The sequence below is a fragment of the Neoarius graeffei genome, chromosome 24, assembly GCF_027579695.1.
Source record: "Neoarius graeffei isolate fNeoGra1 chromosome 24, fNeoGra1.pri, whole genome shotgun sequence".
Taxonomy (NCBI): domain Eukaryota; kingdom Metazoa; phylum Chordata; class Actinopteri; order Siluriformes; family Ariidae; genus Neoarius; species Neoarius graeffei.
Window position 1 is genome coordinate 27,732,706 of NC_083592.1, and position 22,350 is coordinate 27,755,055.

Below are 22,350 nucleotides of genomic sequence, written 5' to 3' on the forward strand. Positions count from 1 at the left end.
AGAAAGGGGACCGGAGAGTGTGCTCCAATTATAGGGGAATCACACTTCTCAGCCTCCCAGGGAAAGTTTACTCCAGGGTACTGGAGAGGAGAATTCGACCAATAGTCGAACCTCGGATCCAGGAGGAACAATGCGGTTTTCGTCCTGGTCGCGGAACACTGGACCAGCTTTATACCCTTCATAGGGTGCTCGAGGGTTCATGGGAGTTTGCCCAACCAGTCCACATGTGCTTTGTGGATCTGGAGAAGGCATTCGACCGTGTCCCCCGTGGTATTCTGTGGGGGGTGCTTCGGGAGTATGGGGTTCGGGGCTCTTTGCTAAGGGCTGTCCGGTCCCTGTACGAACGGAGCAGGAGTCTGGTTCGCATTGCCGGCAGTAAGTCAGACCTGTTCCCAGTGCATGTTGGACTCCGGCAGGGCTGCCCTTTGTCACCGGTTCTGTTCATAATTTTTATGGACAGAATTTCTAGGCGCAGCCAGGGGCCGGAAGGAATCCTGTTTGGGAACCACAGGATTTCATCTCTGCTTTTTGCGGATGATGTTGTCCTGTTGGCTTCTTCAAACCAGGACCTTCAGCATGCACTGGGGCGGTTTGCAGTCGAGTGTGAAGCGGCTGGGATGAGAATCAGCACCTCCAAGTCCGAGGCCATGGTTCTCGACCGGAAAAGGGTGGCTTGCCCTCTCCAGGTTGGTGGAGAAGTCCTGCCTCAAGTGGAGGAGTTTAAGTATCTCGGGATCTTGTTCACGAGTGAGGGAAGGATGGAGCGTGAGATCGACAGGCGGATCGGTGCAGCCTCCGCAGTGATGCGGTCGCTTTACCGGTCCGTCGTGGTGAAGAAGGAGCTGAGCCAAAAGGCGAAGCTCTCAATTTACCGGTCGATCTACGTTCCGACTCTCACCTATGGTCATGAGCTTTGGGTAATGACAGAAAGAACAAGATCGCGGATACAAGCGGCTGAAATGAGTTTCCTTCGCAGGGTGGCTGGGCGCTCCCTTAGAGATAGGGTGAGAAGCACAGTCACTCGGGAGGAGCTCGGAGTAGAGCCGCTGCTCCTCCACATCGAGAGGAACCAGCTGAGGTGGCTCGGGCATCTTTTTCGGATGCCTCCTGGACGCCTCCCTGGGGAGGTGTTCCAGGCATGTGCCCCCGGGAGGAGGCCCCGGGGAAGACCCAGGACACGCTGGAGGGACTATGTCTCTCGGCTGGCCTGGGAACGCCTCGGTGTTCTTCCCGAGGAGCTGGCCGAGGTGTCTGGGGAAAGGGAAGTTTGGGCTTCCATGCTTAGACTGCTGCCTCCGCGACCCGGTCCTGGATAAGCGGAAGAAGACGAGACGAGACGAGATGTTAAAAGAAAAGAAAGAAAATCACATGTAATAATTTAATGTATGTGTCTAGAAACTAATATCTTGGACAGTATTGTGTTTCAGCTGAAGCAACATCACAAGGTACTTTGAAGTGAACTGGATGGGCTAGCATTAGCTGGGGGGCTCGTTTCTGTTAATAGGTATTTTCTTACCTTCATAGTTGTGTATTTACAGTGCTCAGTGTAAATGAGTACACCCCCTTTGAAAATTAACATTTTAAACAATATCTCAATGAACACAAACAATTTCCACAATGTTGACAAGACAAAGTTTAATATAACATCTGTTTAACTTATAACATGAAAGTAAGGTTGATAATATAACTTAGGCTACAACCACACGACAACGGCAACAAGATTTTTTTTAAATATCGCGTCCACATGGGCAACGGATCAGTAAAATATCAGGTACATATTGCAACACAACGCTTGCTGAAAACGATGCAATACACATGCCACACCTCTACATGCGCTGTAAGACGGTCCCATCGGAGACACCAGAACAATAGAAGAAGTAGACGCATGCGCATAAACCCCTTCTTCTGTAGCATCAGCTACACAAAGTTTTGATTATTAATCAGTAGCGTAAAACGAAAGACGCGGAAAGAGGAATGAATGGGGGTAGATGGAAGCCGGTACGCCAACATTCTGATATCCTCCAGAATTCTTTAATGGTCCGGAATAAATTGAATGCTACACGTTGATGGATTGCTTTGTTCTTCTACGCCCTTTTTGAGGAATGTATTGTCGGACTTAAACCAACATCTGAAGAGGTGAGATCGCTCCTTTTTTTTTTTTCCTATTTTTGCTGGCGGGATTGTTTTTGTTTTTGGAAAGCGCACGGGCGGTGTGCGGTTTGGTACTGCTTCCGCAGTGTTTGGACTAAAGACTCTGCCCTAAGGGCTATTCTCTCACTCTCTCTCTCTCTCTCTCTCTGTCTCACTTTGCACCATTACACAAATATTCACAGGGAAAATATTTTGTAAGCGTGTTTCATGAACCAAGTTATAGGATTTGTTGACAACTCGCATCGAGTTCGTTACACTTCTACCTGACGTGAAGCACTGACAGTCATGTGGTTGTGACGTCATTGTAAACAAATCCGTTCTACTCATCCAGACGACTTCGCAACAGCGCCATTGCCAGATTTTTCCACTCTGGAACCCGTTCTCAAAAGATTTCGTTTTGGGGCACCCAAAACGCCGGTGCCATGTGGACGCCAGGCCGAAACGATAAACAATTTTATCAGATTCACCTGAATCCGTTGCCGTGTGGACAGGGCCTTATTACACATTTTTTCAGTTTTACTCAAATTAGGGTGGTGCAAAAATGAGTACACCCCACAACAAAAACTACTACATCTAGTACTTTGTATGGCCTCCATGATTTTTAATGACAGCACCAAGTCTTCTAGGCATGGAATGAACAAGTTGGCGACATTTTGCAACATCAATCTTTTTCCATTCTTCAACAATGACGTCTTTTAGTGGCTGGATGCTGGATGGAGAGTGATGCTCAACTTGTCTCTTCAGAATTTCCCAAAGAAAATAATTTCTTTCCACCACAAAGGTGAAGGCTACAAGAAGATCAGCAAAGCTTTACTTATCAGTCAGAATACTGTAGCAAAAGTGGTACAAAAATTTAAGAAAGATGGAACTGCAACCATCTCACAGAGACGTCCAGGTCATCCACGGAAGTTAACACCTCGACAGGAGCGTCTTCTGATGAGAAGGGTTGAAGAAAATCGGCATGCAAGTTCACTGCAGTTATCTAAAGAAGTAGAAAGCCAAACTGGGGTGACTATTTCCCGTGACACAATACGGTGTACGCTGCAGAGGAATGGCATGCATGGATGCCGTCCACAAAAGAAGCCTCTTCTAAAGCTCAGGCACAAAAAAGCCCGCCTAGAGTTTGCCAGGGCCCATGCTGACAAAGATGAAGACTACTGGGACTCTATACTCTGGAGTGATGAGACCAAGATAAATGTTTTGGGAACTGATGGCTTCAAAACTGTATGGCGTCGCAAAGGTGAGGAATACAAAGAAAAATGCATGGTGCCTACAGTGAAACATGGTGGTGGCAGTGTCTTTATGTGGGGCTGCATGAGTGCTGCTGGTGTCGGGGACCTGCATTTCATTGATGGCATCATGAATTCACAGATGTATTGCTCTATACTGAAAGAGAAGATGCTACCATCACTTGGTCGTCGTGCACTTTTCCAACATGACTAAACACACATCTAAGGCCACTGTTGGATTTCTGAAGAAGAACAGGGTGAAAGTGATTCAGTGGCCAAGTATGTCTCCTGATCTGAACCCAGTCGAACACCTATGGGGAATTCTGAAGAGACAAGTTGAGCATCACTCTCCATCCAGCATCCAGTCACTAAAAGAGGTCATTGTTGAAGAATGGAAAAAGATTGATGTTGCAAAATGTCGGCAACTTGTTCATTCCATGCCTAGAAGACTTGGTGCTGTCATTAAAAATCATGGAGGCCATACAAAGTGCTAGATGTAGTAGTTTTTGTTGTGGGGTGTACTCATTTTTTACCACCCTAATTTGAGTAAAACTGAAAAATGTGTAATCTAAGTTTATATTTGTAAGGGTTCAATACGTGTGGGTGGAGCACAGAGGACGGCAGGACAGAGATCAGGTGTAACAGAGGCTTTATTGGCACACTTTTCAGCATTGACAATCTATATGCTTCTAACACACACCAGCGTCTCGTCCAGGGATGAGCTCCTCTGCTCTCGCTCTCCCTCCTTAAATAGGGCACGGTCACTGGGAAGACACACACAAACACAGGTTAATTGACACCAGGTGTAGTGATTCTGCCACTTACCTTCCCTGACTCCACCCTCCTGTCACAGACCAGCGCTCGACCACGCCCCCGCTGCCACAATATTATTAACCTTACTTTCACGTTCTAAGTTAAACAGATGTTATATTAAACTTTGTCTTGTCAACATTTTGGAAATTGTTTGTGTTCATTGAGATATTGTTTAAAATGTTACTTTTCAAAGGGGGTGCACTCATTTACGCTCAGCACTGTATGAAGAATTATGGTCATATTTGAAGTCTTTCTCCAGCTTACCAAAAGCTGTGTTCTTTCATATCAGATGAGTGTCGCTGACATTTATCTTCAGGATTGTACTACAATTATGATGGTAAATGCAGGAACCATGGTAAATATAATGTGGAAGTGTTTGTGCAAGTAGACCATTAGGCCAGCATGATCATCAACATTTGTTCAGTAGTAAAATCTTGTGTATGATCACAATTATTGTCCAGTTTAAGGACAAAAAGTAATATTGCATTTAGTCATGCTGTCATTTTAAATAAACAGAAAAGTCATTTTTTACATGGTTTATAAACCCATATTACATCAAATATAGAAATCTTTGAATCAGAATAATGCTGTGTTCACACTTATACCGGTACGAAAGTGGTATAACTGTATCGATACAAAGTATACCGGTACAGTTTAGTGTATCTGTCCACACTAGTGAGAAATGTTTGCAGTTTTCTTTCATGGTAGTTGAAATGCGCGTGCGCGAAATGTTTCCGTGGTTACCGAGTAACTTCCTTCTGAGAATATATGGCATCCCTTATTTTGAGATCTCGAGAAAACAAAACAATTATTTCATGATCTCAGCTGGATCACTGTATCTCCGTCGGTAGAGACGAAGCCGGGCCAGTCTTCTGCGGAAGTGCCGCGGACTAATTTTGAAATTATCCCTTATTAAAAGACTTAATGCAATCTCTCCCTGTGTCAATCCCTGATCAAAATATTGCCTTATTAGGTGATCGATTATTCCAGACATTCTAATGACCAAAGTTTCGTCTATACAAAATGAGAAATAGCCCCAAAGTCAGCATATCACAAGTCTCTTGGTGCACCTGAATGAACCATTTCTCAGCTGTTTACTCGAGATCATGAAATAATTGTTTTGTTTTCTCGAGATCACGGAATAACGGTTTTGTTTTCTCGAGATCTCGAATTAGTTGTGGTGTTTTCTCGAGATCCTGAATTAATTATGTCGTTATCTCGGGATAACAAGGTGAATAAAAAAAAGGATTATATGAAGGGCCTCTCTCGGCTTCCGTACGGATGAAACAACGTGTGTGTGCTTTTTGTTGTCAGTGTACAGTCTGTATTTCTGGTGGTCATTTATTCAGTCGAATCGTATAAAACGCGCGAGGCGGTTGAGAAAGAAACAAACAAATCTCCGTTCTTCACCATTTTATTCAGCGAAGACATCGATTGAGGTGTGTGACTTTGCGCATGCGCATTATATTTGTATCGATACAGAGCCGCTTCATCTGTCCACACTACAGCGAAGTGCTACAGTACCGATACTGTACCGGTACGAAACCCATACATTTGTGGGTTTCGTACCGATACAGTTATACCGCTACAGTACCGGTATAGTTGCTAGTGTGGCCAGGTGTTGCGGTACGAAAGTAGTTTCGTATCGGTACAAAATCCCTAGTGTGGACAGGGTATAAGACTAAGCTGCTTGGTTCCAATAAATAAATCTGCTAACGCTGTACGCAACCAGATAGACAGATAAAAGGTATGAATCAATAAAAAAAATTATGCTTAACATTATCCAAATGGGATGGCATGATGGTGTAGTGGTTAGCACTATTGCCTCACAACAATCACGTTTCTGTGCAGAGTTTGCATGTTTTCCTCGTGCCTGCATGGGTTTCCTCCGAGTGCTCTACAGTAGTTTCCTCCAAAGACATGTAGATTAGGTCAACAGGCTACTCCAAATTGCCCATAGATGTGAATGTGAGTGTGAATGGCTGTCTGTCTCTCTGTGTTGGTGACCCCGCCTCTCACCATCAGCTGGGATTGGCTCCAGCTCACCCGTGGCCCACAGTGGATAAGTGGCATAGAAAATGAATTATTGAATTAATTATCCAAATAGGTAACTCTCGCTAAGCTCACCAAAATCACATTTGATTACGTTTAATTTAAAAAAAAATGAATGTGATCACCTATAAAAACACAATTAATAATGCAGGTGTAGATAAATCTATGACAGCTTGAAGATGTTTGAGTTTTTAATTATATTTGTGGCTAAAAAAACACTTGCACAAAAAAAAAACTTTGACATTGTACAACCATCTGTTATTTTAGTTTAAGTTAGTTAAAATGATTATTTGACATTGTTGAACAATGAAAAGAGATGTAATTATGAATAGATATTGTGATTTATGAATAGATGTGCTATTTGTTTACTGTTTGTTTTAGGCTTTTGTGGTGCAGCAATTAAACAACCAACAAATGGCAAACAAAAAGTCTTAAGAGTACAGACCATCCATAAACGAAACAGATTTGGAGAGACACACCTCCACCTTGCTGTGATGAAAGGAGATCTTCAGTCTGTAAAAGACATGATTGAAGCTGGTGCCTCTGTCAACCTGGCAGATAATGCAGGTACAGTTTAAAGTGCATATCACGGGTAAATTCAGGAGCAAGATCAATGTAATTCTCCTATTTTATATTAAACTTTGGTCAAATATCTGTCACATTTTGCATTTTGTGCAATTGTTTTTACCTTGCGCAATACCAGAAAAATTCAGTTGAAATCAAGCCATTTGAGGCGAATTGGTCCGCCTCTGAAAAAACTTGGCATTTGGATTTCCCGGCAAACATTGATTTTCGTGACGTCGCGTGCGGGACGCCTCCCTCTGAATCCTACGTCAGCGCTGGTTTGTTTATGAGAAAGCAACCTCGTGGTTTTCTGCAAATTTCTTCAACGTTATCACGTAATTATTAAAATGGTTAACAGATGTATCGTAGGAGGGTGTAGCAACACCAATCTTGATGAGATTAGTACTCATCGTTTTCCAAAAGACCGGACAATGAGAGAGAAATGTGAGCGCTTGGTCTACACAGGCTGTGCACTGAAACCGTGCAAAGCTCTCGCAGCCTGCTGGCACTTCCGCAGATAACATCACGAATCTGGTTCCAGACTCCCTTGGGATTTTTCCAGACGTGTTTCGTTATTTTATTTTTTTCTGCCGTAGACAGATGGCCTTGTGCAAAATTACCCTTCTGGATGAGTGTGTAAAGGGACATACTTTCATATAAAAAAAAAAGAAAGTGGTCCAGAATATGCACTTTAAAATAACAGTATCCATAAATTGGATTAGATTAAACCCTGTTTGAAACAGGAATGCCGCTACAGCATTTGGCGTTACAGTCTATTTTTGTTTTGCCTTCTCTTTCTCTTTCCTTCTCTTCTTTGCCTCTTCGTCGCTCTAACTACGTCACCGGGTACAACTGCCATGATTGGCCATGGGCTACATATACGCCAAATGATAGACATTCGCAACGTCCAATAAACGGCCGTTGACAATCGTAAACCACACCTCCCCTACGAGAAATTCAATAGGCGGATTCCAGACCATATTTCACTTGTGATATGGTCTGGTGTTAACCAGACTACGCTACAGCATGACGGATTTGCCTTTCTACCTGCTGATCATTTGTCCAACATTTAATACTGTGATTATTGTACTTATTTCAGGTTGGACCCCACTTCATGAGGCAGTATTAGGACATAATTACACCATTGCAGAAACTCTGCTTAAAGCTGGAGCCCTAGTCAATTCTCTAGGATATGAAGGAATCACACCTTTACATGATGCAGTACTACTTGGAAACTTAAAGGTGTGAGTTTTCAGATATCTCTTGACTAGTTCTGCTGCAGTCTTTTTTAATTATGTTGTTATTAATTAATTTTATTTATTTATTTAGCTTGTTCGTCTGCTGTTAAAGTGGGGTGCTGAACCGTTACTGAAGAATCAGAAGGGAGACAATGCCATAGATCTCAATCAGTGTGGGAATATAGAGAAACTACTGAGAACATATGCAACTAAGGGTTGTAGAGTAAGTAACAGTTAGCTTTCAGGAAAAGACAACCATGCCTGACAACATACCTACAGTGGATGTGTCTACACACCCCTCTTAAAATGGCAGGGTTTTTGAAGTGGAAAAAAAAAGAAACTCGGTTTAATCATGTCAGAACTTTTTTCACCCTCAACGTGAAATGACAGTGTATGAAAATTAAATGAAAAACAAATGTTTTAGGGGGAAAATAGGAAACAAAAAGTTATAATAAACTGGTTGCGCAAGTGTGCACACCCTTTTATGATTGGGAATGTAGCTGTGTTCAGAATGAACCAATCACACGTTTAATCTTGTATTTAAAAGGAATTATCATATTGCTGTCATCAATTAAATTATTTTTGATTAACCCCAAACAAAGACCAGCTGTTCCTGCAGGATTTTATTGACATCGTCTTGGTTTCGCCTGCTTGCTGAAGCCATGTTCTTCAAAGAGCTTACAAAGTACAGTATGTACAGTATCTCACTTGTTGAAAGATATCAATCAGGAGAGAGGTACAAAAAAAAAAGTCCAAAATGTTAAAGGCATCCTCCAGTGGATTTATTCTCAAACTTATTTTAAGTAAAAGTAGTCGTAGATTAAAAAAATCAAACTTTCATTTTCGGAGACCAAATAATGTTCGAGAAAAATGCAATTTTTTTTAAAAAGATTTTTTTGGGCTTTTTTCACCTTTTTTGGATAGGACAGTGTAGAGAGAGACAGAGAGGGATCAGGAAATGACCTTGGGTTGGAATTGAACCTGGGTCCCCAGATTTATGGTATGGCACCTTATCCACCTGAGCCATGACACTCCCAGAAAAATGCATTTTCTGTAAAATGCCAGATGGACTTCCTGCAGTGGTGATGTATGCGATGATGTTGTGGTCACTTGGAGCAACTCAGCTGTTTATATTCTCTGTTTACATCGTAGTTTTGCTAGTTTTACAAGTATTTTACTGAATTTGTCAGTTTTTAAACAAGTATGCCTCATTGTGTAGCACAGGGGTTTTCAAAGTGTGGGAGAGTCAGCCCCCCTCAGAGAGCAAATAAACAACAGCGCCCTCCCCCCCCTTTACAATTTTTGTTGTTGCTATACTTAATGTTCCATTCGTATTTAAAAAAATGGTTGTTGTACACATTTTTATTTTTTTCTTTTACACATTTTAAACATCTGTGCTTTTTGAAAACATCTTTTTTACACATTTAAAACATACGAGCTTTTTTTTAAAAAACATCTTGTTTTACACATTTTAAACATCTCATAGCATCGTTAGCTAGCACCTCGTGGCAGACACTGTGGCAGTGGAGCATCTTCAGATCCAGTCCATGAAAATCCAAACTTTAAATAATCGTGGTCATACTTCCTTCTTTTTTTGCTTGGGCCAGACTCTGTCTCCTCACTCACTGTAGCTTTAGGTACTAAAAATCGATCCATTTTGTCTCTGGTAAAGGCTAGCTGAAGTTCGCTAAATGTCCGCAATAGTAACTTATTCTGGTTTATTTTTCCTCACGTTGTGCCCCCCCCGAAGAACTCTGGTGCCCCCTAGGGGAGGCACGCCCCACACTTTGAAAAGCCCTGGTGTAGCATATAAATGCCACAGTGATGCTAAAAAGAAAGCACAAGCTGGAACGAGACTGCATTTCCACAGAGAAAATGCAAAGTGTAGAAACTGGATCAGACATGAGACCTCGCACTGCAAAATCTTTTTTACATAATCTTCAGAAAGTGTGTGTGTGGCAAAGTGTGTGTGTGGACTGGATGTAGTATGTAAAGTGTGTGTAGTGTGTATGGCTGCGTGCTCTAAAATCTCGGTTTAAAATGGCACGACATGACGCTTCGCGCTCTAAAATATTTTTTTACACGATCTGCAATGTCCTGAACCAGTGTAGTGCGCTTGTATGCAGCTTTTGGATAGACACATCTGTTCTCTCGTTCATGTCGTTTCTCTGTCATTTTTTTCCCGTAGAGAATGAATGGGGTTCACGAATTGAACCATCCCGCTCAGATACGCTTCATCGGAGACCCACCAATCTTCATCTGATACCTCAGACGAACTCTCCCGACACATACATGCAATCGGTGCTGATCCACACTCATCTTTTCCTTTCTTTTCACTCATCCCTTTACCCCCCATTCACTTCCATTCATTTTCCCCCATTCAAATGAATGGAGTTTCGGGAGGAAAAACTTAGTCATGTCACGCTGCGTGCGTCACGCTCTAAAATCTATTTTAAACCATGTCACACTCTCTCTTTATTAATCTGCCCAGCACCATGTAGATCCTGTAAAAAAGATTTTAGAGCGCAAAGTTGTGTTGCAGGTTGAGCCATTTTAAACCGAGATTTTAGAGCGTGCAGGCACACACACATTACACACACTGCCCACACTTTACCACACACAATTTCTGTAGATCATGTAAAAAAGATTTTGCAGCGCAAGGTCTCATATCTGATCCAGTTTCTGTCAGTGAGCCTCTGCCACAGCTGATCAAGCACACTTTGCATTTTCTCTGTGGAAATGCAGTCTAGTTCCGGCTTGTGCTTTCTTTTTAGCATCACTGTGGCATTTATATGCTACACAATGAGGCATGCTTATTTAAAAACTGATAAATTCAGTAAAGTACTTATAAAATTAGCAAAACTACGATGTAAACAGAATATAAACAGCTAAGTTGCTCCAAGTGACCACAATATGTCACCGCATATGTCACCACTGCAGTCTATAATTAAATTATATAATTTAACTTTTTGGCGGCATGGTCGTGTGGTGGCTAGCGCTGTTGCCTCACAGCAAGAAGGTCCGGGTTCGGGCCCCGTAGCTGGCGAGGGCCTTTCTGTGCGGAGTTTGCATGTTCTCCCCGTGTCCGTGTGGGTTTCCTCCGGGTACTCCGGTTTCCCCCACAGTCCAAAGACATGCAGGTTAGGTTAACTGGTGACTCTAAATTGACCGTGAGTGTGAATGGTTGTCTGTGTCTATGTGTCAGCCCTGTGATGACCTGGCGACTTGTCCAGGGTGTACCCCGCCTTTCGCCCGTAGTCAGCTGGGATAGGCTCCAGCTTGCCTGCGACCCTGTAGAACAGGATAAAGTGGCTAGAGATAATGAGATGAGATGAACTGTGGCTTGTTCAAATTCTTCGTTAGGAAAGGTCAGATGATGCAGATTTCAAAGCTGTATAAATTCTCTGACTCCTCAAACTTGTCCCTAAAATCAACAGCCATGGGCTCCTCTAAGCAACTCCCTCGCATTCTGAACAATAAAATAATTGATCCTCACAAAGCAGGAGAAGGCTACAAGAACATAGCAAAGTGTTTTCCGGTAGCTGTTTCCTCAGACTGTAATGTTATTAAGAAATGGCAGTTAACAGAAACAGTGGAGATCAAGGTGAGGTCTGGAAGGTGAAGAAAACTTTCTGAAAGAACTGCTCGTTGGATTTCTAGAAAGGCAAATAAAAACCCTGTTTGACTGCAAAAGACCTTCAGAAAGATTTAGCAGACCCTGGAGTGGTGGTGCACTGTTCTACTATGCAGCGACACCTGAACAAATATGACCTTCATGGGAGAGTCATCAGAAGAAAACCGTTCCTGCGTCCTAGCCACAAAATTCAGCGTCTGAAGTTTGAAAATGAACATCTCAATAAGCCTGATGCATTTTGGAAACAAGTCCTGTGGACTGATGAAATCAAAATAGAACTTTTTGGCCACAATGTGCAAAGGTATGTTTGGAGAAAAAAGGGTGCCAAATTCCAGGAAAAGAACACCTTTCCAACTCTGAAGCATGGGTGTGGATCGATCATGCTTTGGGGTTGTGTTGCAGCCAGTGGCACAAGGCACATTTCATTGGTCGAGGGAAGCATGGATTCGAATAAATACCAGCAAATTCTGGAAGCAAACATCACACCATCTGTAAAAAAGTTGAAGTTAAAAAGAGGGTGGGTCCTACAATAAGACGATGATCCAAAACACACCTCAAAATCTACAATGGAATACCTCAAGAGGCACAAGCTGAAGGTTTTGCCCTGGCCCTCACAGTCCCCTGACCTAAACATCATTGAAAATCTGTAGATAGATCTCAAAAGATCAGTGCATGCAAGACAGCCCAAGAAACTTGTAGAACTGGAAGCCTTTTGCAAGGACGAATGTGTGAAAATTCCCCAGGTAAGAACTGAAAGATTATTAGCTGGCTACAGAAAGTGTTTACAAGCTGTGGTACTTGCCAAAGGGGGTGTTACTAGGTACTAACCATGCAGGGTGCCCAAACTTTTGCTTCAGGCCCTTTTCCTTTTTTTGTCATTTTGAAAATGTAAAAGATGAAAATAAAAAAATTGTTTTTGCTTAAAATATAAAGGGAATGAGTCGTCTTTAACTTTATGCCTTTTGGAGATCATTTCATCTTCAACTTGCTTAACTGTTCACAGTAACAGCAATTTTGACCAGTGGTGCCCAAACTTTTGCATACCACTGTAGAGCGCACACTGATATTAACTTTATGGGTTGCACAAATTGGGACCTCTGGTGTAGAGGTCTGCGCGGGACAGAATTTTCAGTCCCGCTCCCGCAAAGAATTATGATTTTCAGTCCCGCTCCCGCCCACGCCTGCCATATTTTGTCCTGCTCCCGCCCGCAAATCCCGCATGATGCAGACGTTCGCGTTATTTCTCACGAAAGTTCTTGTCATTGGCTTGGGGAATTAAACATGCTGAGCTTAGCTGAGCTCTCCACTGACCAATCCTTAATTTATTGTAAGTTTATTGTTTAGACTCTGACATTCTGCTGACACATTCCCAGTTGAGCACTGCATGCGCTCATGATTGACAGCTCTCGCTTTGTGCACTCGCACTCCCACTTCCGAGTCTGTGGCGTTATGATTCCAACCGCGATTTCATTCTTCTCTCATATGAAGTGCTGCGCAACCACAACCAGCTCCTCAGATTATACACTGTCTATTTCTAGCTTTAAATTGAACAATCTGTGCGATACACAGTCCTTTTTAATACTAGTTAATACTTTTTAATACTTAGGACTAATACTCTTGACTTTTTAACGGTAAATGTACCTCTTTTTAAAGCAGCACTTACTTCTGAAGCACTGTGAGCTTCACTAGAGGAGCTCTGCTCTTCTGCCATGATCGGAGATCTCAAACATGGAAGAGCGGAAAGGAATCGGAAACGTACGCGAGATTAGACCATAGGCATCTTAAAATGTTTTTATTAATGCCAAATAAAATATCCAGCACAAATTATATATGATAGACATAAATTAATAATTTATAAATTTTATTTTAAACACGTTTTTAGTTAGCGGGACTGCAGCTTATCACCTCTCCCGCCCGCGCCCGCATTGTGCACTCCCCCTCCCGCCCGCGCCCGCAATGAGCTTTCAAAATTTGTCCCGCGCCGCACTGCTGGAGTGCAGGGCTCTACTCTGGTGTTTAAACATTGCAGTTCTATTAGCTACATACTGTAATTAATAAAATGTTCATTTCAACGATGTGAATCACACATTTCTATGATGCACATCATATGTGACGAGTCATGGAATCCACGGACACATGTCGGCCGAAACGAATCCGAGAAAATCGCAAAAGAAGCATTAAATTTCGAAAAAAAAAATGCTTCTTTTGCGATTTTCTCGGATTCGTTTTTCGGCCGACACGTGTCCGTGGATCCATGACTCGTCACATATTTTTGCATATTAAGGTAACTGTGCTGATTCTGACAGGCAGTACGACTACAGCAAAATACTTTTCATGTGTGCAGTTAAAACTGATGTATTAAAACGTTTTTCTCAGTGAGCCCCATTTCCCAGTTTTCTGAGAACTTTGAAACTTCATAATAGGCCTATTTAATCTGTTTTGTTTATTTTTTTTAATTTAGTCAAAATTCTTTTCTTTTTTTTCTCTTTTGGCCAAAAATCACAAGTGCAGTCTCCTACTATTTTCAGCAGAAATATTGGTGGCATCCTTAATAAAAAGCTTGAAAGTGCATCTTTCAAGCTGCGAGCTCAGGATACCTGTGCCACTGTCAGCTCTGCAGCATTCATTTGTCTTGACTCGTCTGACGTTTTTAATAGGGGAAAAAGAAGACTGCTCTTTTGACATGTTTTGCATTCTGTTGTTAAACTGCTGAGCTCGTATGCAAAATGTGTGAAGGCTGGCAGGTCTGAAAGTCATTTAATTTACTATTATTAGTAATAGTATTTTTTTTTTAATTGTGTTTTCTATCTCACGTCTGCTTTACTGGTAATTCCTTCATACCGTACCTCTTCAGTTTAAATTCCTCTGAATTAAAGGCAGGTTTTTTTTGTCTGTTTGTGACACACTGTACAGCTCTGCATTGCACAACCATTGCAATTCAAACTGTTGTAAATAGTATGGTTCTAACTACTGTGACCATGATGTTTAATTTTTATATATTTTATTCTATTTTTAATTTTTTATGTAGTGTGTTAGTTCTTCTTACAGTCCATTGTACTGTGTAAAGGCTGGCCCGAACTGACACAGTGTTTATTATTGCAGTTCAAAATATATTCAGTAGGCAGCAATAACGTACCAATCATGGTAGCCGCGGGGTCTTAAAAGTCTTAAAGTCTTAAATTTAATATTTCAAAATTAAGGCCTTAAAAAGTCTTAAATTGCTTTGCCCAAGTCTTAATTTTTTAAACAAAGGTTTTAAATTTACTCATACTATTCTACAATGTGAAAACGTGGGTTTTGCGTAACATCAGTGAATTTCTTGGAGTATGCGCAAAGAAAGGAACAATATTGATACATTTTCGCGCCGGCGCAATCGTCGGAGTCCGTGGTGGAGAGGAGACTCCGCGAATCGCAGCATGGGGAAGTGTCGTTTTAATCAGCAGTGGCTTTCAGATGAAAGATATCGTGATTGGGTGAGGGAGGTTCCTGGAAGCGACGTTGAAGCAAGATGCTGTTTGTCAAAAGACCTTCAAGTTGTCCACTATAGGTCATTTCGCTTTAGAGTCTCACATGAAGAGCTCAAAGCACATTGTATCTGCCCTCCACCGCCACCAGCTCATCGCTCAGTTCTGCACGGTTCAATCTCCGAATGCACCTGGAGTTGGCACTAGCACCACTGTCGAACGTCAGCAGCATCAGCCAAGCCAGACATCATCGGCAAGGCTAGCAACAACACAAGGGCCGAGCAGTGGCATGATGGGTGTCGGTGGAACCCCGACACTTCAGGCAGAGGTGCTCTGGATTTTAAAAACAATTACACAACACCACTCGTACAGCTCGAATGAGGGCATAAGCGAACTCTTTAAGGCTATGTTCCCAGACTCGGAAATCGCTACAACATTCTCCTGTGGAAAAAACAAAACGTCTTGCAGAACAAAATTCGGTCTTGCTCCTTATATAACGAAGGAGTTGGTCAAAGACGTTAACGAGGCAAGTGATGGATTTATCTCATTGTGTCTCTTATCTATCCACGTCCACATCTGTCTTCCCTCCCTCCCTTGTTTACTAGGAGTATTTACATTTCTTTTTATTCTTCAAAATGTAAAATGGTTGAAGCAAGTTGAATGCTGGGAAACTAAGACAAAGAGTTTGTTTTATCATCTCTGGTCATAATTAGTTTAGAGACCGTTCTTTAGGCCTTGAGTTGGGCCCTCAGTTTGGCTTTTTGGCTGATGAGTGCACACCATTGTACCAACGTATTGGTACACCAATTGCATTTTTGTGCACCTTTAAGAGACTTTAGGCTTACCTCTTTTCTATCGATCTATCTATCTCTATCTCTCTTCCCATCTATCCCCCTCATCTCTTATCTATCTATGCCTCTCTGTATCTCTCTCCTTCCCTCGTTTATAAGGGTACAAAATGTAAAATGGTTGAAGCAAGTGCTGGGAAACTAAGACAAGTTTGTCTGTTTAGAGTGTTGTGAATGTTTTGATATTTTATTTAAAAAAAAATACACCCACATCACTTTTTTATTTTAAGTATCATCTCTGGGTGCATGGTCATAATTAGTTCAGAGACAGTTCTTTAGGCCTCGAGTGAGGCCCTCAGTTTGGCTTTCTGACTGGTGAGTGCACACCTTTGGCATTAATGTGTTGGTATGCCTATTGCATTTTTGTGTACCTTTAAGGCCATGACGTGGACCCTACATTGTGCTCCTTTCTTCCAGGTTAAGGCCCAATCCCAATTCTAATTTCTACCCCTACCCCTCCGCCTTCCCCTCCGCCTTCCCCTTGGCCCTTCCCCTTGAAACTGAGCTACAAGGGATAGGGCTTGAAATTCAACCCTTACGTATTGGGATAGCCCTTCAACGATCGCATACGTCATCGCGTACCTCCGTCAGCGTTTACGTTAGCAAAACGCGACGCGTCATTGGCTGCGACCAGCCGCTACAGTCAGAGCCAGAGGCAGAAATCTCTGCTGGCAGGGTGTAATTTGTTAACTAACACCACTGAATGGGATATCTTTGGCGCTTCGTGCACCACATCCGACAGAATGAGGTGTCAGAACACTCATGTAAACAATAAAAGCGAGAATAACAGAACAAAACGTACGCAGTCAAGCAACCGAAAACAATACTCACTCCCAAAGCTTTTTAGCAGCAGCTTGGATTTCAGAAATCGCTGCTCATTCTCAGCTCGAAAGCGAATCAAGCGGTGTGTTTCCTCTGGATAACAACTTAAAACACGTAAATAATGGAGAAAATACATTTATGACAATCTTTCGCTGCGGGAACCGCCATCTTTCTGAAATCCGCATGAAATCTCGCTGAAATCCGCATGGCATTGTGGGAAATCACTCAAACCCCTTCGTTCGGAGTCTGCTCCAGGAAAATCTCCGTTTGGAGGGGTACAGAAGCCCTACCCCTTCCCCTACCCCTCCGCGTTAACTGGGATTGGGATACCCCTACCCCTTCACGTGAACGCGCAAAATGGAGGGGAAAGGCTAAGGGGTTGGTCCAAGGGGTGAAATGGGATTCGGCCTTAGACTTGTTTTTTTGTCTTGAATGTGAAGATTCGACAAGCAATGCACATAATGACTTTTAAGTATATAACTTTTATAATAAAAGTATTTTTACTCGAAACATTTGTCATTATTGGGAATTTGATCTGGTGTTCTACGACCGCATAATGGGTGCGATGTAGGTCTTAATTCTCATTTAAGTGGTCTTTAAAAGGTCTTAAAAAAGTCTTAAATTTATGGTGGTCAAACCTGGGGAAACCCTGCCAATGTATCCTAGCGAGAGCACAACTGAACTGAAATCAGCCGTGCATTTGACACAAGACCACGAGTTGTGTATGAAACTACTGACCAGACAAAGTCACAAACATATGAATCTAAATTAATCTACGTGCACCGGGGAAAAAATGGATCACAGAAGAGTTATCCTTGGAGACGTATCTAATTCAGTAGCTGTGCCACAATGAAAGAAGTAAAATATTTAATGGTAGACTGCCTTTCAGATTTTTCCCCGACACCCAATTATTTATGTTTAGTGGACCGAAAGCTATTGAATTCGAATGAAAGACTTCCAATTTTATTTTTATTATTTTAAAAAAATACAACGATTAATGGCGGCACGGTGGTGTAGTGGTTAGCGCTGTCGCCTCACAGCAAGAAGGTCTGGGTTCGAGCCCCGTGGCCGGCGAGGGCCTTTCTGTGTGGAGTTTGCATGTTCTCCCCGTGTCCGCGTGGGTTTCCTCCGGGTGCTCCGGTTTCCCCCACAGTCCAAAGACATGCAGGTTAGGTTAACTGGTGACTCTAAATTGACCGTAGGTGTGAGTGTGAATGGTTGTCTGTGTCTATGTGTCGGCCCTGTGATGACCTGGCGACTTGTCCAGGGTGTACCCCGCCTTTCACCCGTAGTCAGCTGGGATAGGCTCCAGCTTGCCTGCGACCCTGTAGAAGGATAAAGTGGCTAGAGATGATGAGATGAGACAACGATTAATGAATTTAGGGCCACGTGGCCCTAAATTCTGCGCTATTTTTTCCTGCATCACCATGACCCAAAATTCAAGATACTATGTCATGCATCATGTGGTAGACTTTCCCTGTTTGCGCAAGGCATTGTGGGATACAAATTTGAAACAGGAGAGAAAAATGGAGGACGTGAGTGTGCGAATGAAACGTGAAAGACCGACTAAAGTAACGGAAAACGAGAAGAAAAGATGTTGTGAAGGAAAGGAAACGCAGGACCAAACTAATAAATATCGGCGGTCAGCGAGCACCTCGGTGTGATCAGCTGTTCGTTTAGCGACAGAATGACGTAACTGTCAGTGCACGGTCAAAGGTAAACCTGCGCATGAGCACACGGACTTCCTCTGTCTGCTTGACTGCGTGAAGCGAACGATTTCACGCACATTATTTGCTCGGGAATCCCCTCAAATTAAATAACTTCCCAGCCACAGAATGGCCTGATATTTTGTGATATATTACAGAAATAAACATATATCACAATGACCAAATTTCAGAAGGAACTCAATTTCAGAGATTTTATGACATCGAAAGGCTGTCTCGCTTTAACAGTAAAATTAAAAATAAAGGTTGCAGCTGTTAATCTTGTGCATTCAGTCCCCTATTGCCAGTCAGCATTTCAAAGCAATAATTAAATGCATAGTGTATCACCATAATACATTTTAATTTGGTGAGAATATATTTGGTGAACTGGAATCTTAATGTAATCATCATAACTATAAAGAACCAAATCATGCAAAAGTAAAAATTTTAACTGACAGACCAATCAAGCAATAAAAAAAAAGCAAGTAAGCAAAGATATTTAAAAAAGTAAATAAATATATATTAAATCTCAAGTGAGTAGAAATTTATTTGTAAGGCATTCTGTACATAAGAATGTTACAGTAAGGATAATGTTTTGGAAGGATAATAAATTACACGGCAGTCTATCTAGTGAAGGAATTACTTCTCACGCATTAAAAGGACCTTTTATATTAGCTTAATTTCCTTAGGCTGTTACGCAGTGTAAGCTGTTGTCGGCTGTGATAGAAGCTTTTGGTTGAATGCCAGACTTTTCTGCTATTGCTTCCAAAAGATCCATCAATAACTCTGCAGTATTTCTAGGCCTGTTTCGTACAAACTGAAGCCAGGGCTTTGCTTACTGGGATACATTCCAGAAAGCAGGATTTGCAAGTTAGCCATATATCATGATTTAAGATGAATAAAAATCTAATGCTTTCTATTCAAGATACAAGTATAAGATAACATTCTGATTAGTTGCACTATGTATTTCCACTTTGAAACAAGAATGAAAAATTGCCGGTTAGACTGTTGGATTAGATTTGTCTTTGAGCATGGCTGCAGTATCTAATTCATTTAATTTAATCCAATTCATCATCTCCCTAATATAGAGGTGTCCCCTCATTCATAGCACTTCACATTGAGAATGGACACCTGTAAATAAACCTTTACTCACTTGTCTCCCAGGGCAACACTTCATGGTTTTGTGCTTAAAATACAGATGGGTGGCAAATTGAAGGAAGCACTGGTGGCTCTGTTATGCTTTGGGGGCATTTTGCTGCGACAGTATGTTTGAGTCCACTTGTCTGATTTGAGTCCACTGGTTGATTAAAACACTTTCTTTTGTCTTTTTGTCACCTGTCTGTATTTGCACATTTTTCGCATCACTGTTACTCCCCCCCCAGGCGGCACGGTGGTGTAGTGGTTAGCGCTGTCGCCTCACAGCAAGAAGGTCCTGGGTTCGAGCCCCGGGGCCGGCGAGGGCCTTTCTGTGTGGAGTTTGCATGTTCTCCCCGTGTCCGCGTGGGTTTCCTCCGGGTGCTCCGGTTTCCCCCACAGTCCAAAGACATGCAGGTTAGGTTAACTGGTGACTCTAAATTGACCGTAGGTGTGAATGTGAGTGTGAATGGTTGTCTGTGTCTATGTGTCAGCCCTGTGATGACCTGGTGACTTGTCCAGGGTGTACCCCGCCTTTCGCCCGTAGTCAGCTGGGATAGGCTCCAGCTTGCCTGCGACCCTGTAGAAGGATAAAGCGGCTAGAGATGATGAGATGAGAATGTTCCCCCCCCCCCCCCCCCCCCCCCAATCGTCGCCAATGCTTTAGCTGGTTATAGATGGCAGACATTTCGGGAATGCTATAATAAATATTTGTGTCTTCACATAAAAGGTTTTGGTTTCCCTCCTAACCATCAGGAGTGGTGAGAATCACCTGGATCTATGTGTGCACACAGACTGAGACCATCCAACAAAGTCAAGTAATGATGCATGATTTGAACAGTATTTGCAATAAACATCACTGTAATTAATAACCATCTCTTGACGTTTTCATACTGCATCATACGCATGTCAGAGCTCGACAATATGGATTTATCCACTTTGCAGCTTGTGACGACACTTGACTGACGGGCATCCTGCCCTCCAATCTTGGTGTAGTCGCTTCTCAAAACCTCTCGTCTCATCTCATCTCATTATCTCTAGCCGCTTTATCCTGTTCTACAGGGTCGCAGGCAAGCTGGAGCCTATCCCAGCTGACTACGGGCGAAAGGCGGGGTACACCCTGGACAAGTCGCCAGGTCATCACAGGACTGACACAGACAACCATTCACACTCACACCTACGGTCAATTTAGAGTCACCAGTTAACCTAACCTGCATGTCTTTGGACTATGGGGGAAACCGGAGGAAACCCATGCAGAGAACATGCAAACTCCGTACAGAAAGGCCATCGCCGGCCACAGGGCTCGAACCCGGACCTTCTTGCTGTGAGGCGACAGCGCTAACCACTACACCACCATGCCGCCCTTCTCAAAACCTAAATTTGTCAATGTTTTATACATTAGGAGCATTTTTTTTCTACAGAATGCTGCAGAGCTTTGATAAGCCCATTAGCTTTGAGTAATTTTTCCTCCTAAGTATAGCCTGTATTAGTGATCACTGACAGCATTGTTTTCTACATTGCCTCTTCAAACTTGCACGATAGAGTTTTTACTCTTGACGGTTAATTTTCTCACTAAATTGGTTTCTCTGTCACCATTGTCTCCTCCAAGTATTACACAGCTTGATCAGCTGTAACAAACACCAGGGCAGGGAAAGGTTGAGAGCCAGACTCTCTTTTTTTTGTGTGAAATTTCCTCAGGCCCATAGCCTTGCTGAGAACAAACATCTCATCTTCCAGGGGCAATACAGTTGAGTGTTATCAGCACCCAGAAGTGGTAACCCAGATCTGGGACAGCAAATCCATGCTGTCATGGATGCAGATTTGGGTGGAACAAATGTCAGGAGGCCACAGCCCTCAGACAACAATTAAAACATGAAATTATCTGCATAAAGTGCCATTTTAATTAGACATGTCATGATGTGACTTTTGTGGACACCTGACCATCACACCCATATGTGGTTCTTCCCCACAAAGTTGGAAGCTCGCAATTATCTAGAATGTCTTTGTACACCATAGCATAACATTTTCCCTTCACTAGAACTACGGGGTCCAAACATTTTCCAGCTTGATAATACCCTTGTGCACAAAGTGGCATTACAGTGGTGCTTGAAAGTTTGTGAACCCTTTAGAATGTTCTATCTTTCTGCATAAATATGACCTAAAACATCAGATTTTCACACAAGTCCTAAAAGTAGATAAAGAGAACCCAGCTAAACAAATGAGACAAAAAATATTATACTTGGTCATTTATTTATTGAGGAAAATGATCCAATATTACATATCTGTGAGTGGAAAAAGTATGTGAACCTTTGCTTTCAGTATCTGGTGTGACCCCCTTGTGCAACAATAACTGCAACTAAACGTTTCCGGTAACTGTTGATTAGTTCTGCACACCGGCTTGGAAGAATTTTAGCCCATTCCTCCGTACAGAACAGCTTCAACTCTGGGATGTTGGTGGGTTTCCTCACATGAACTGCTCGGCTTCAGATCCTTCCACAACGTTTCGATTGGATTAAGGTCAGGACTTTGACTTGGCCATTCCAAAACATTAATTTTATTCTTCTTTAACCATTCTTTGGTAGAAGGACTTGTGTGCTTAGGGTCGTTGTTTTGCTGCATGACCCACCTTCTCTTGAGATTCAGTTCATGGACAGATGTCCTGACATTTTCCTTTAGAATTCGCTGGTATAATTCAGAA

General features: G+C 42.4%; 1 protein-coding gene across 3 annotated transcripts in view; it reads left to right on the plus strand.

The window, feature by feature from the left end:
- ankrd31 (ankyrin repeat domain 31) overlaps positions 1 to 22,350 on the plus strand; it is a 79,783-nt gene that overhangs the window by 36,337 nt on the left and 21,096 nt on the right. For all 3 annotated transcript variants that reach the window (XM_060906967.1, XM_060906968.1, XM_060906969.1), the window contains 3 exons: positions 6,627 to 6,812; positions 7,909 to 8,051; positions 8,139 to 8,270. In XM_060906967.1, coding sequence (XP_060762950.1) covers positions 6,740 to 6,812; positions 7,909 to 8,051; positions 8,139 to 8,270 — 348 coding nt within the window. In that variant the 5' untranslated portion in view covers positions 6,627 to 6,739. The remainder of the gene's footprint in view (positions 1 to 6,626; positions 6,813 to 7,908; positions 8,052 to 8,138; positions 8,271 to 22,350) is intronic.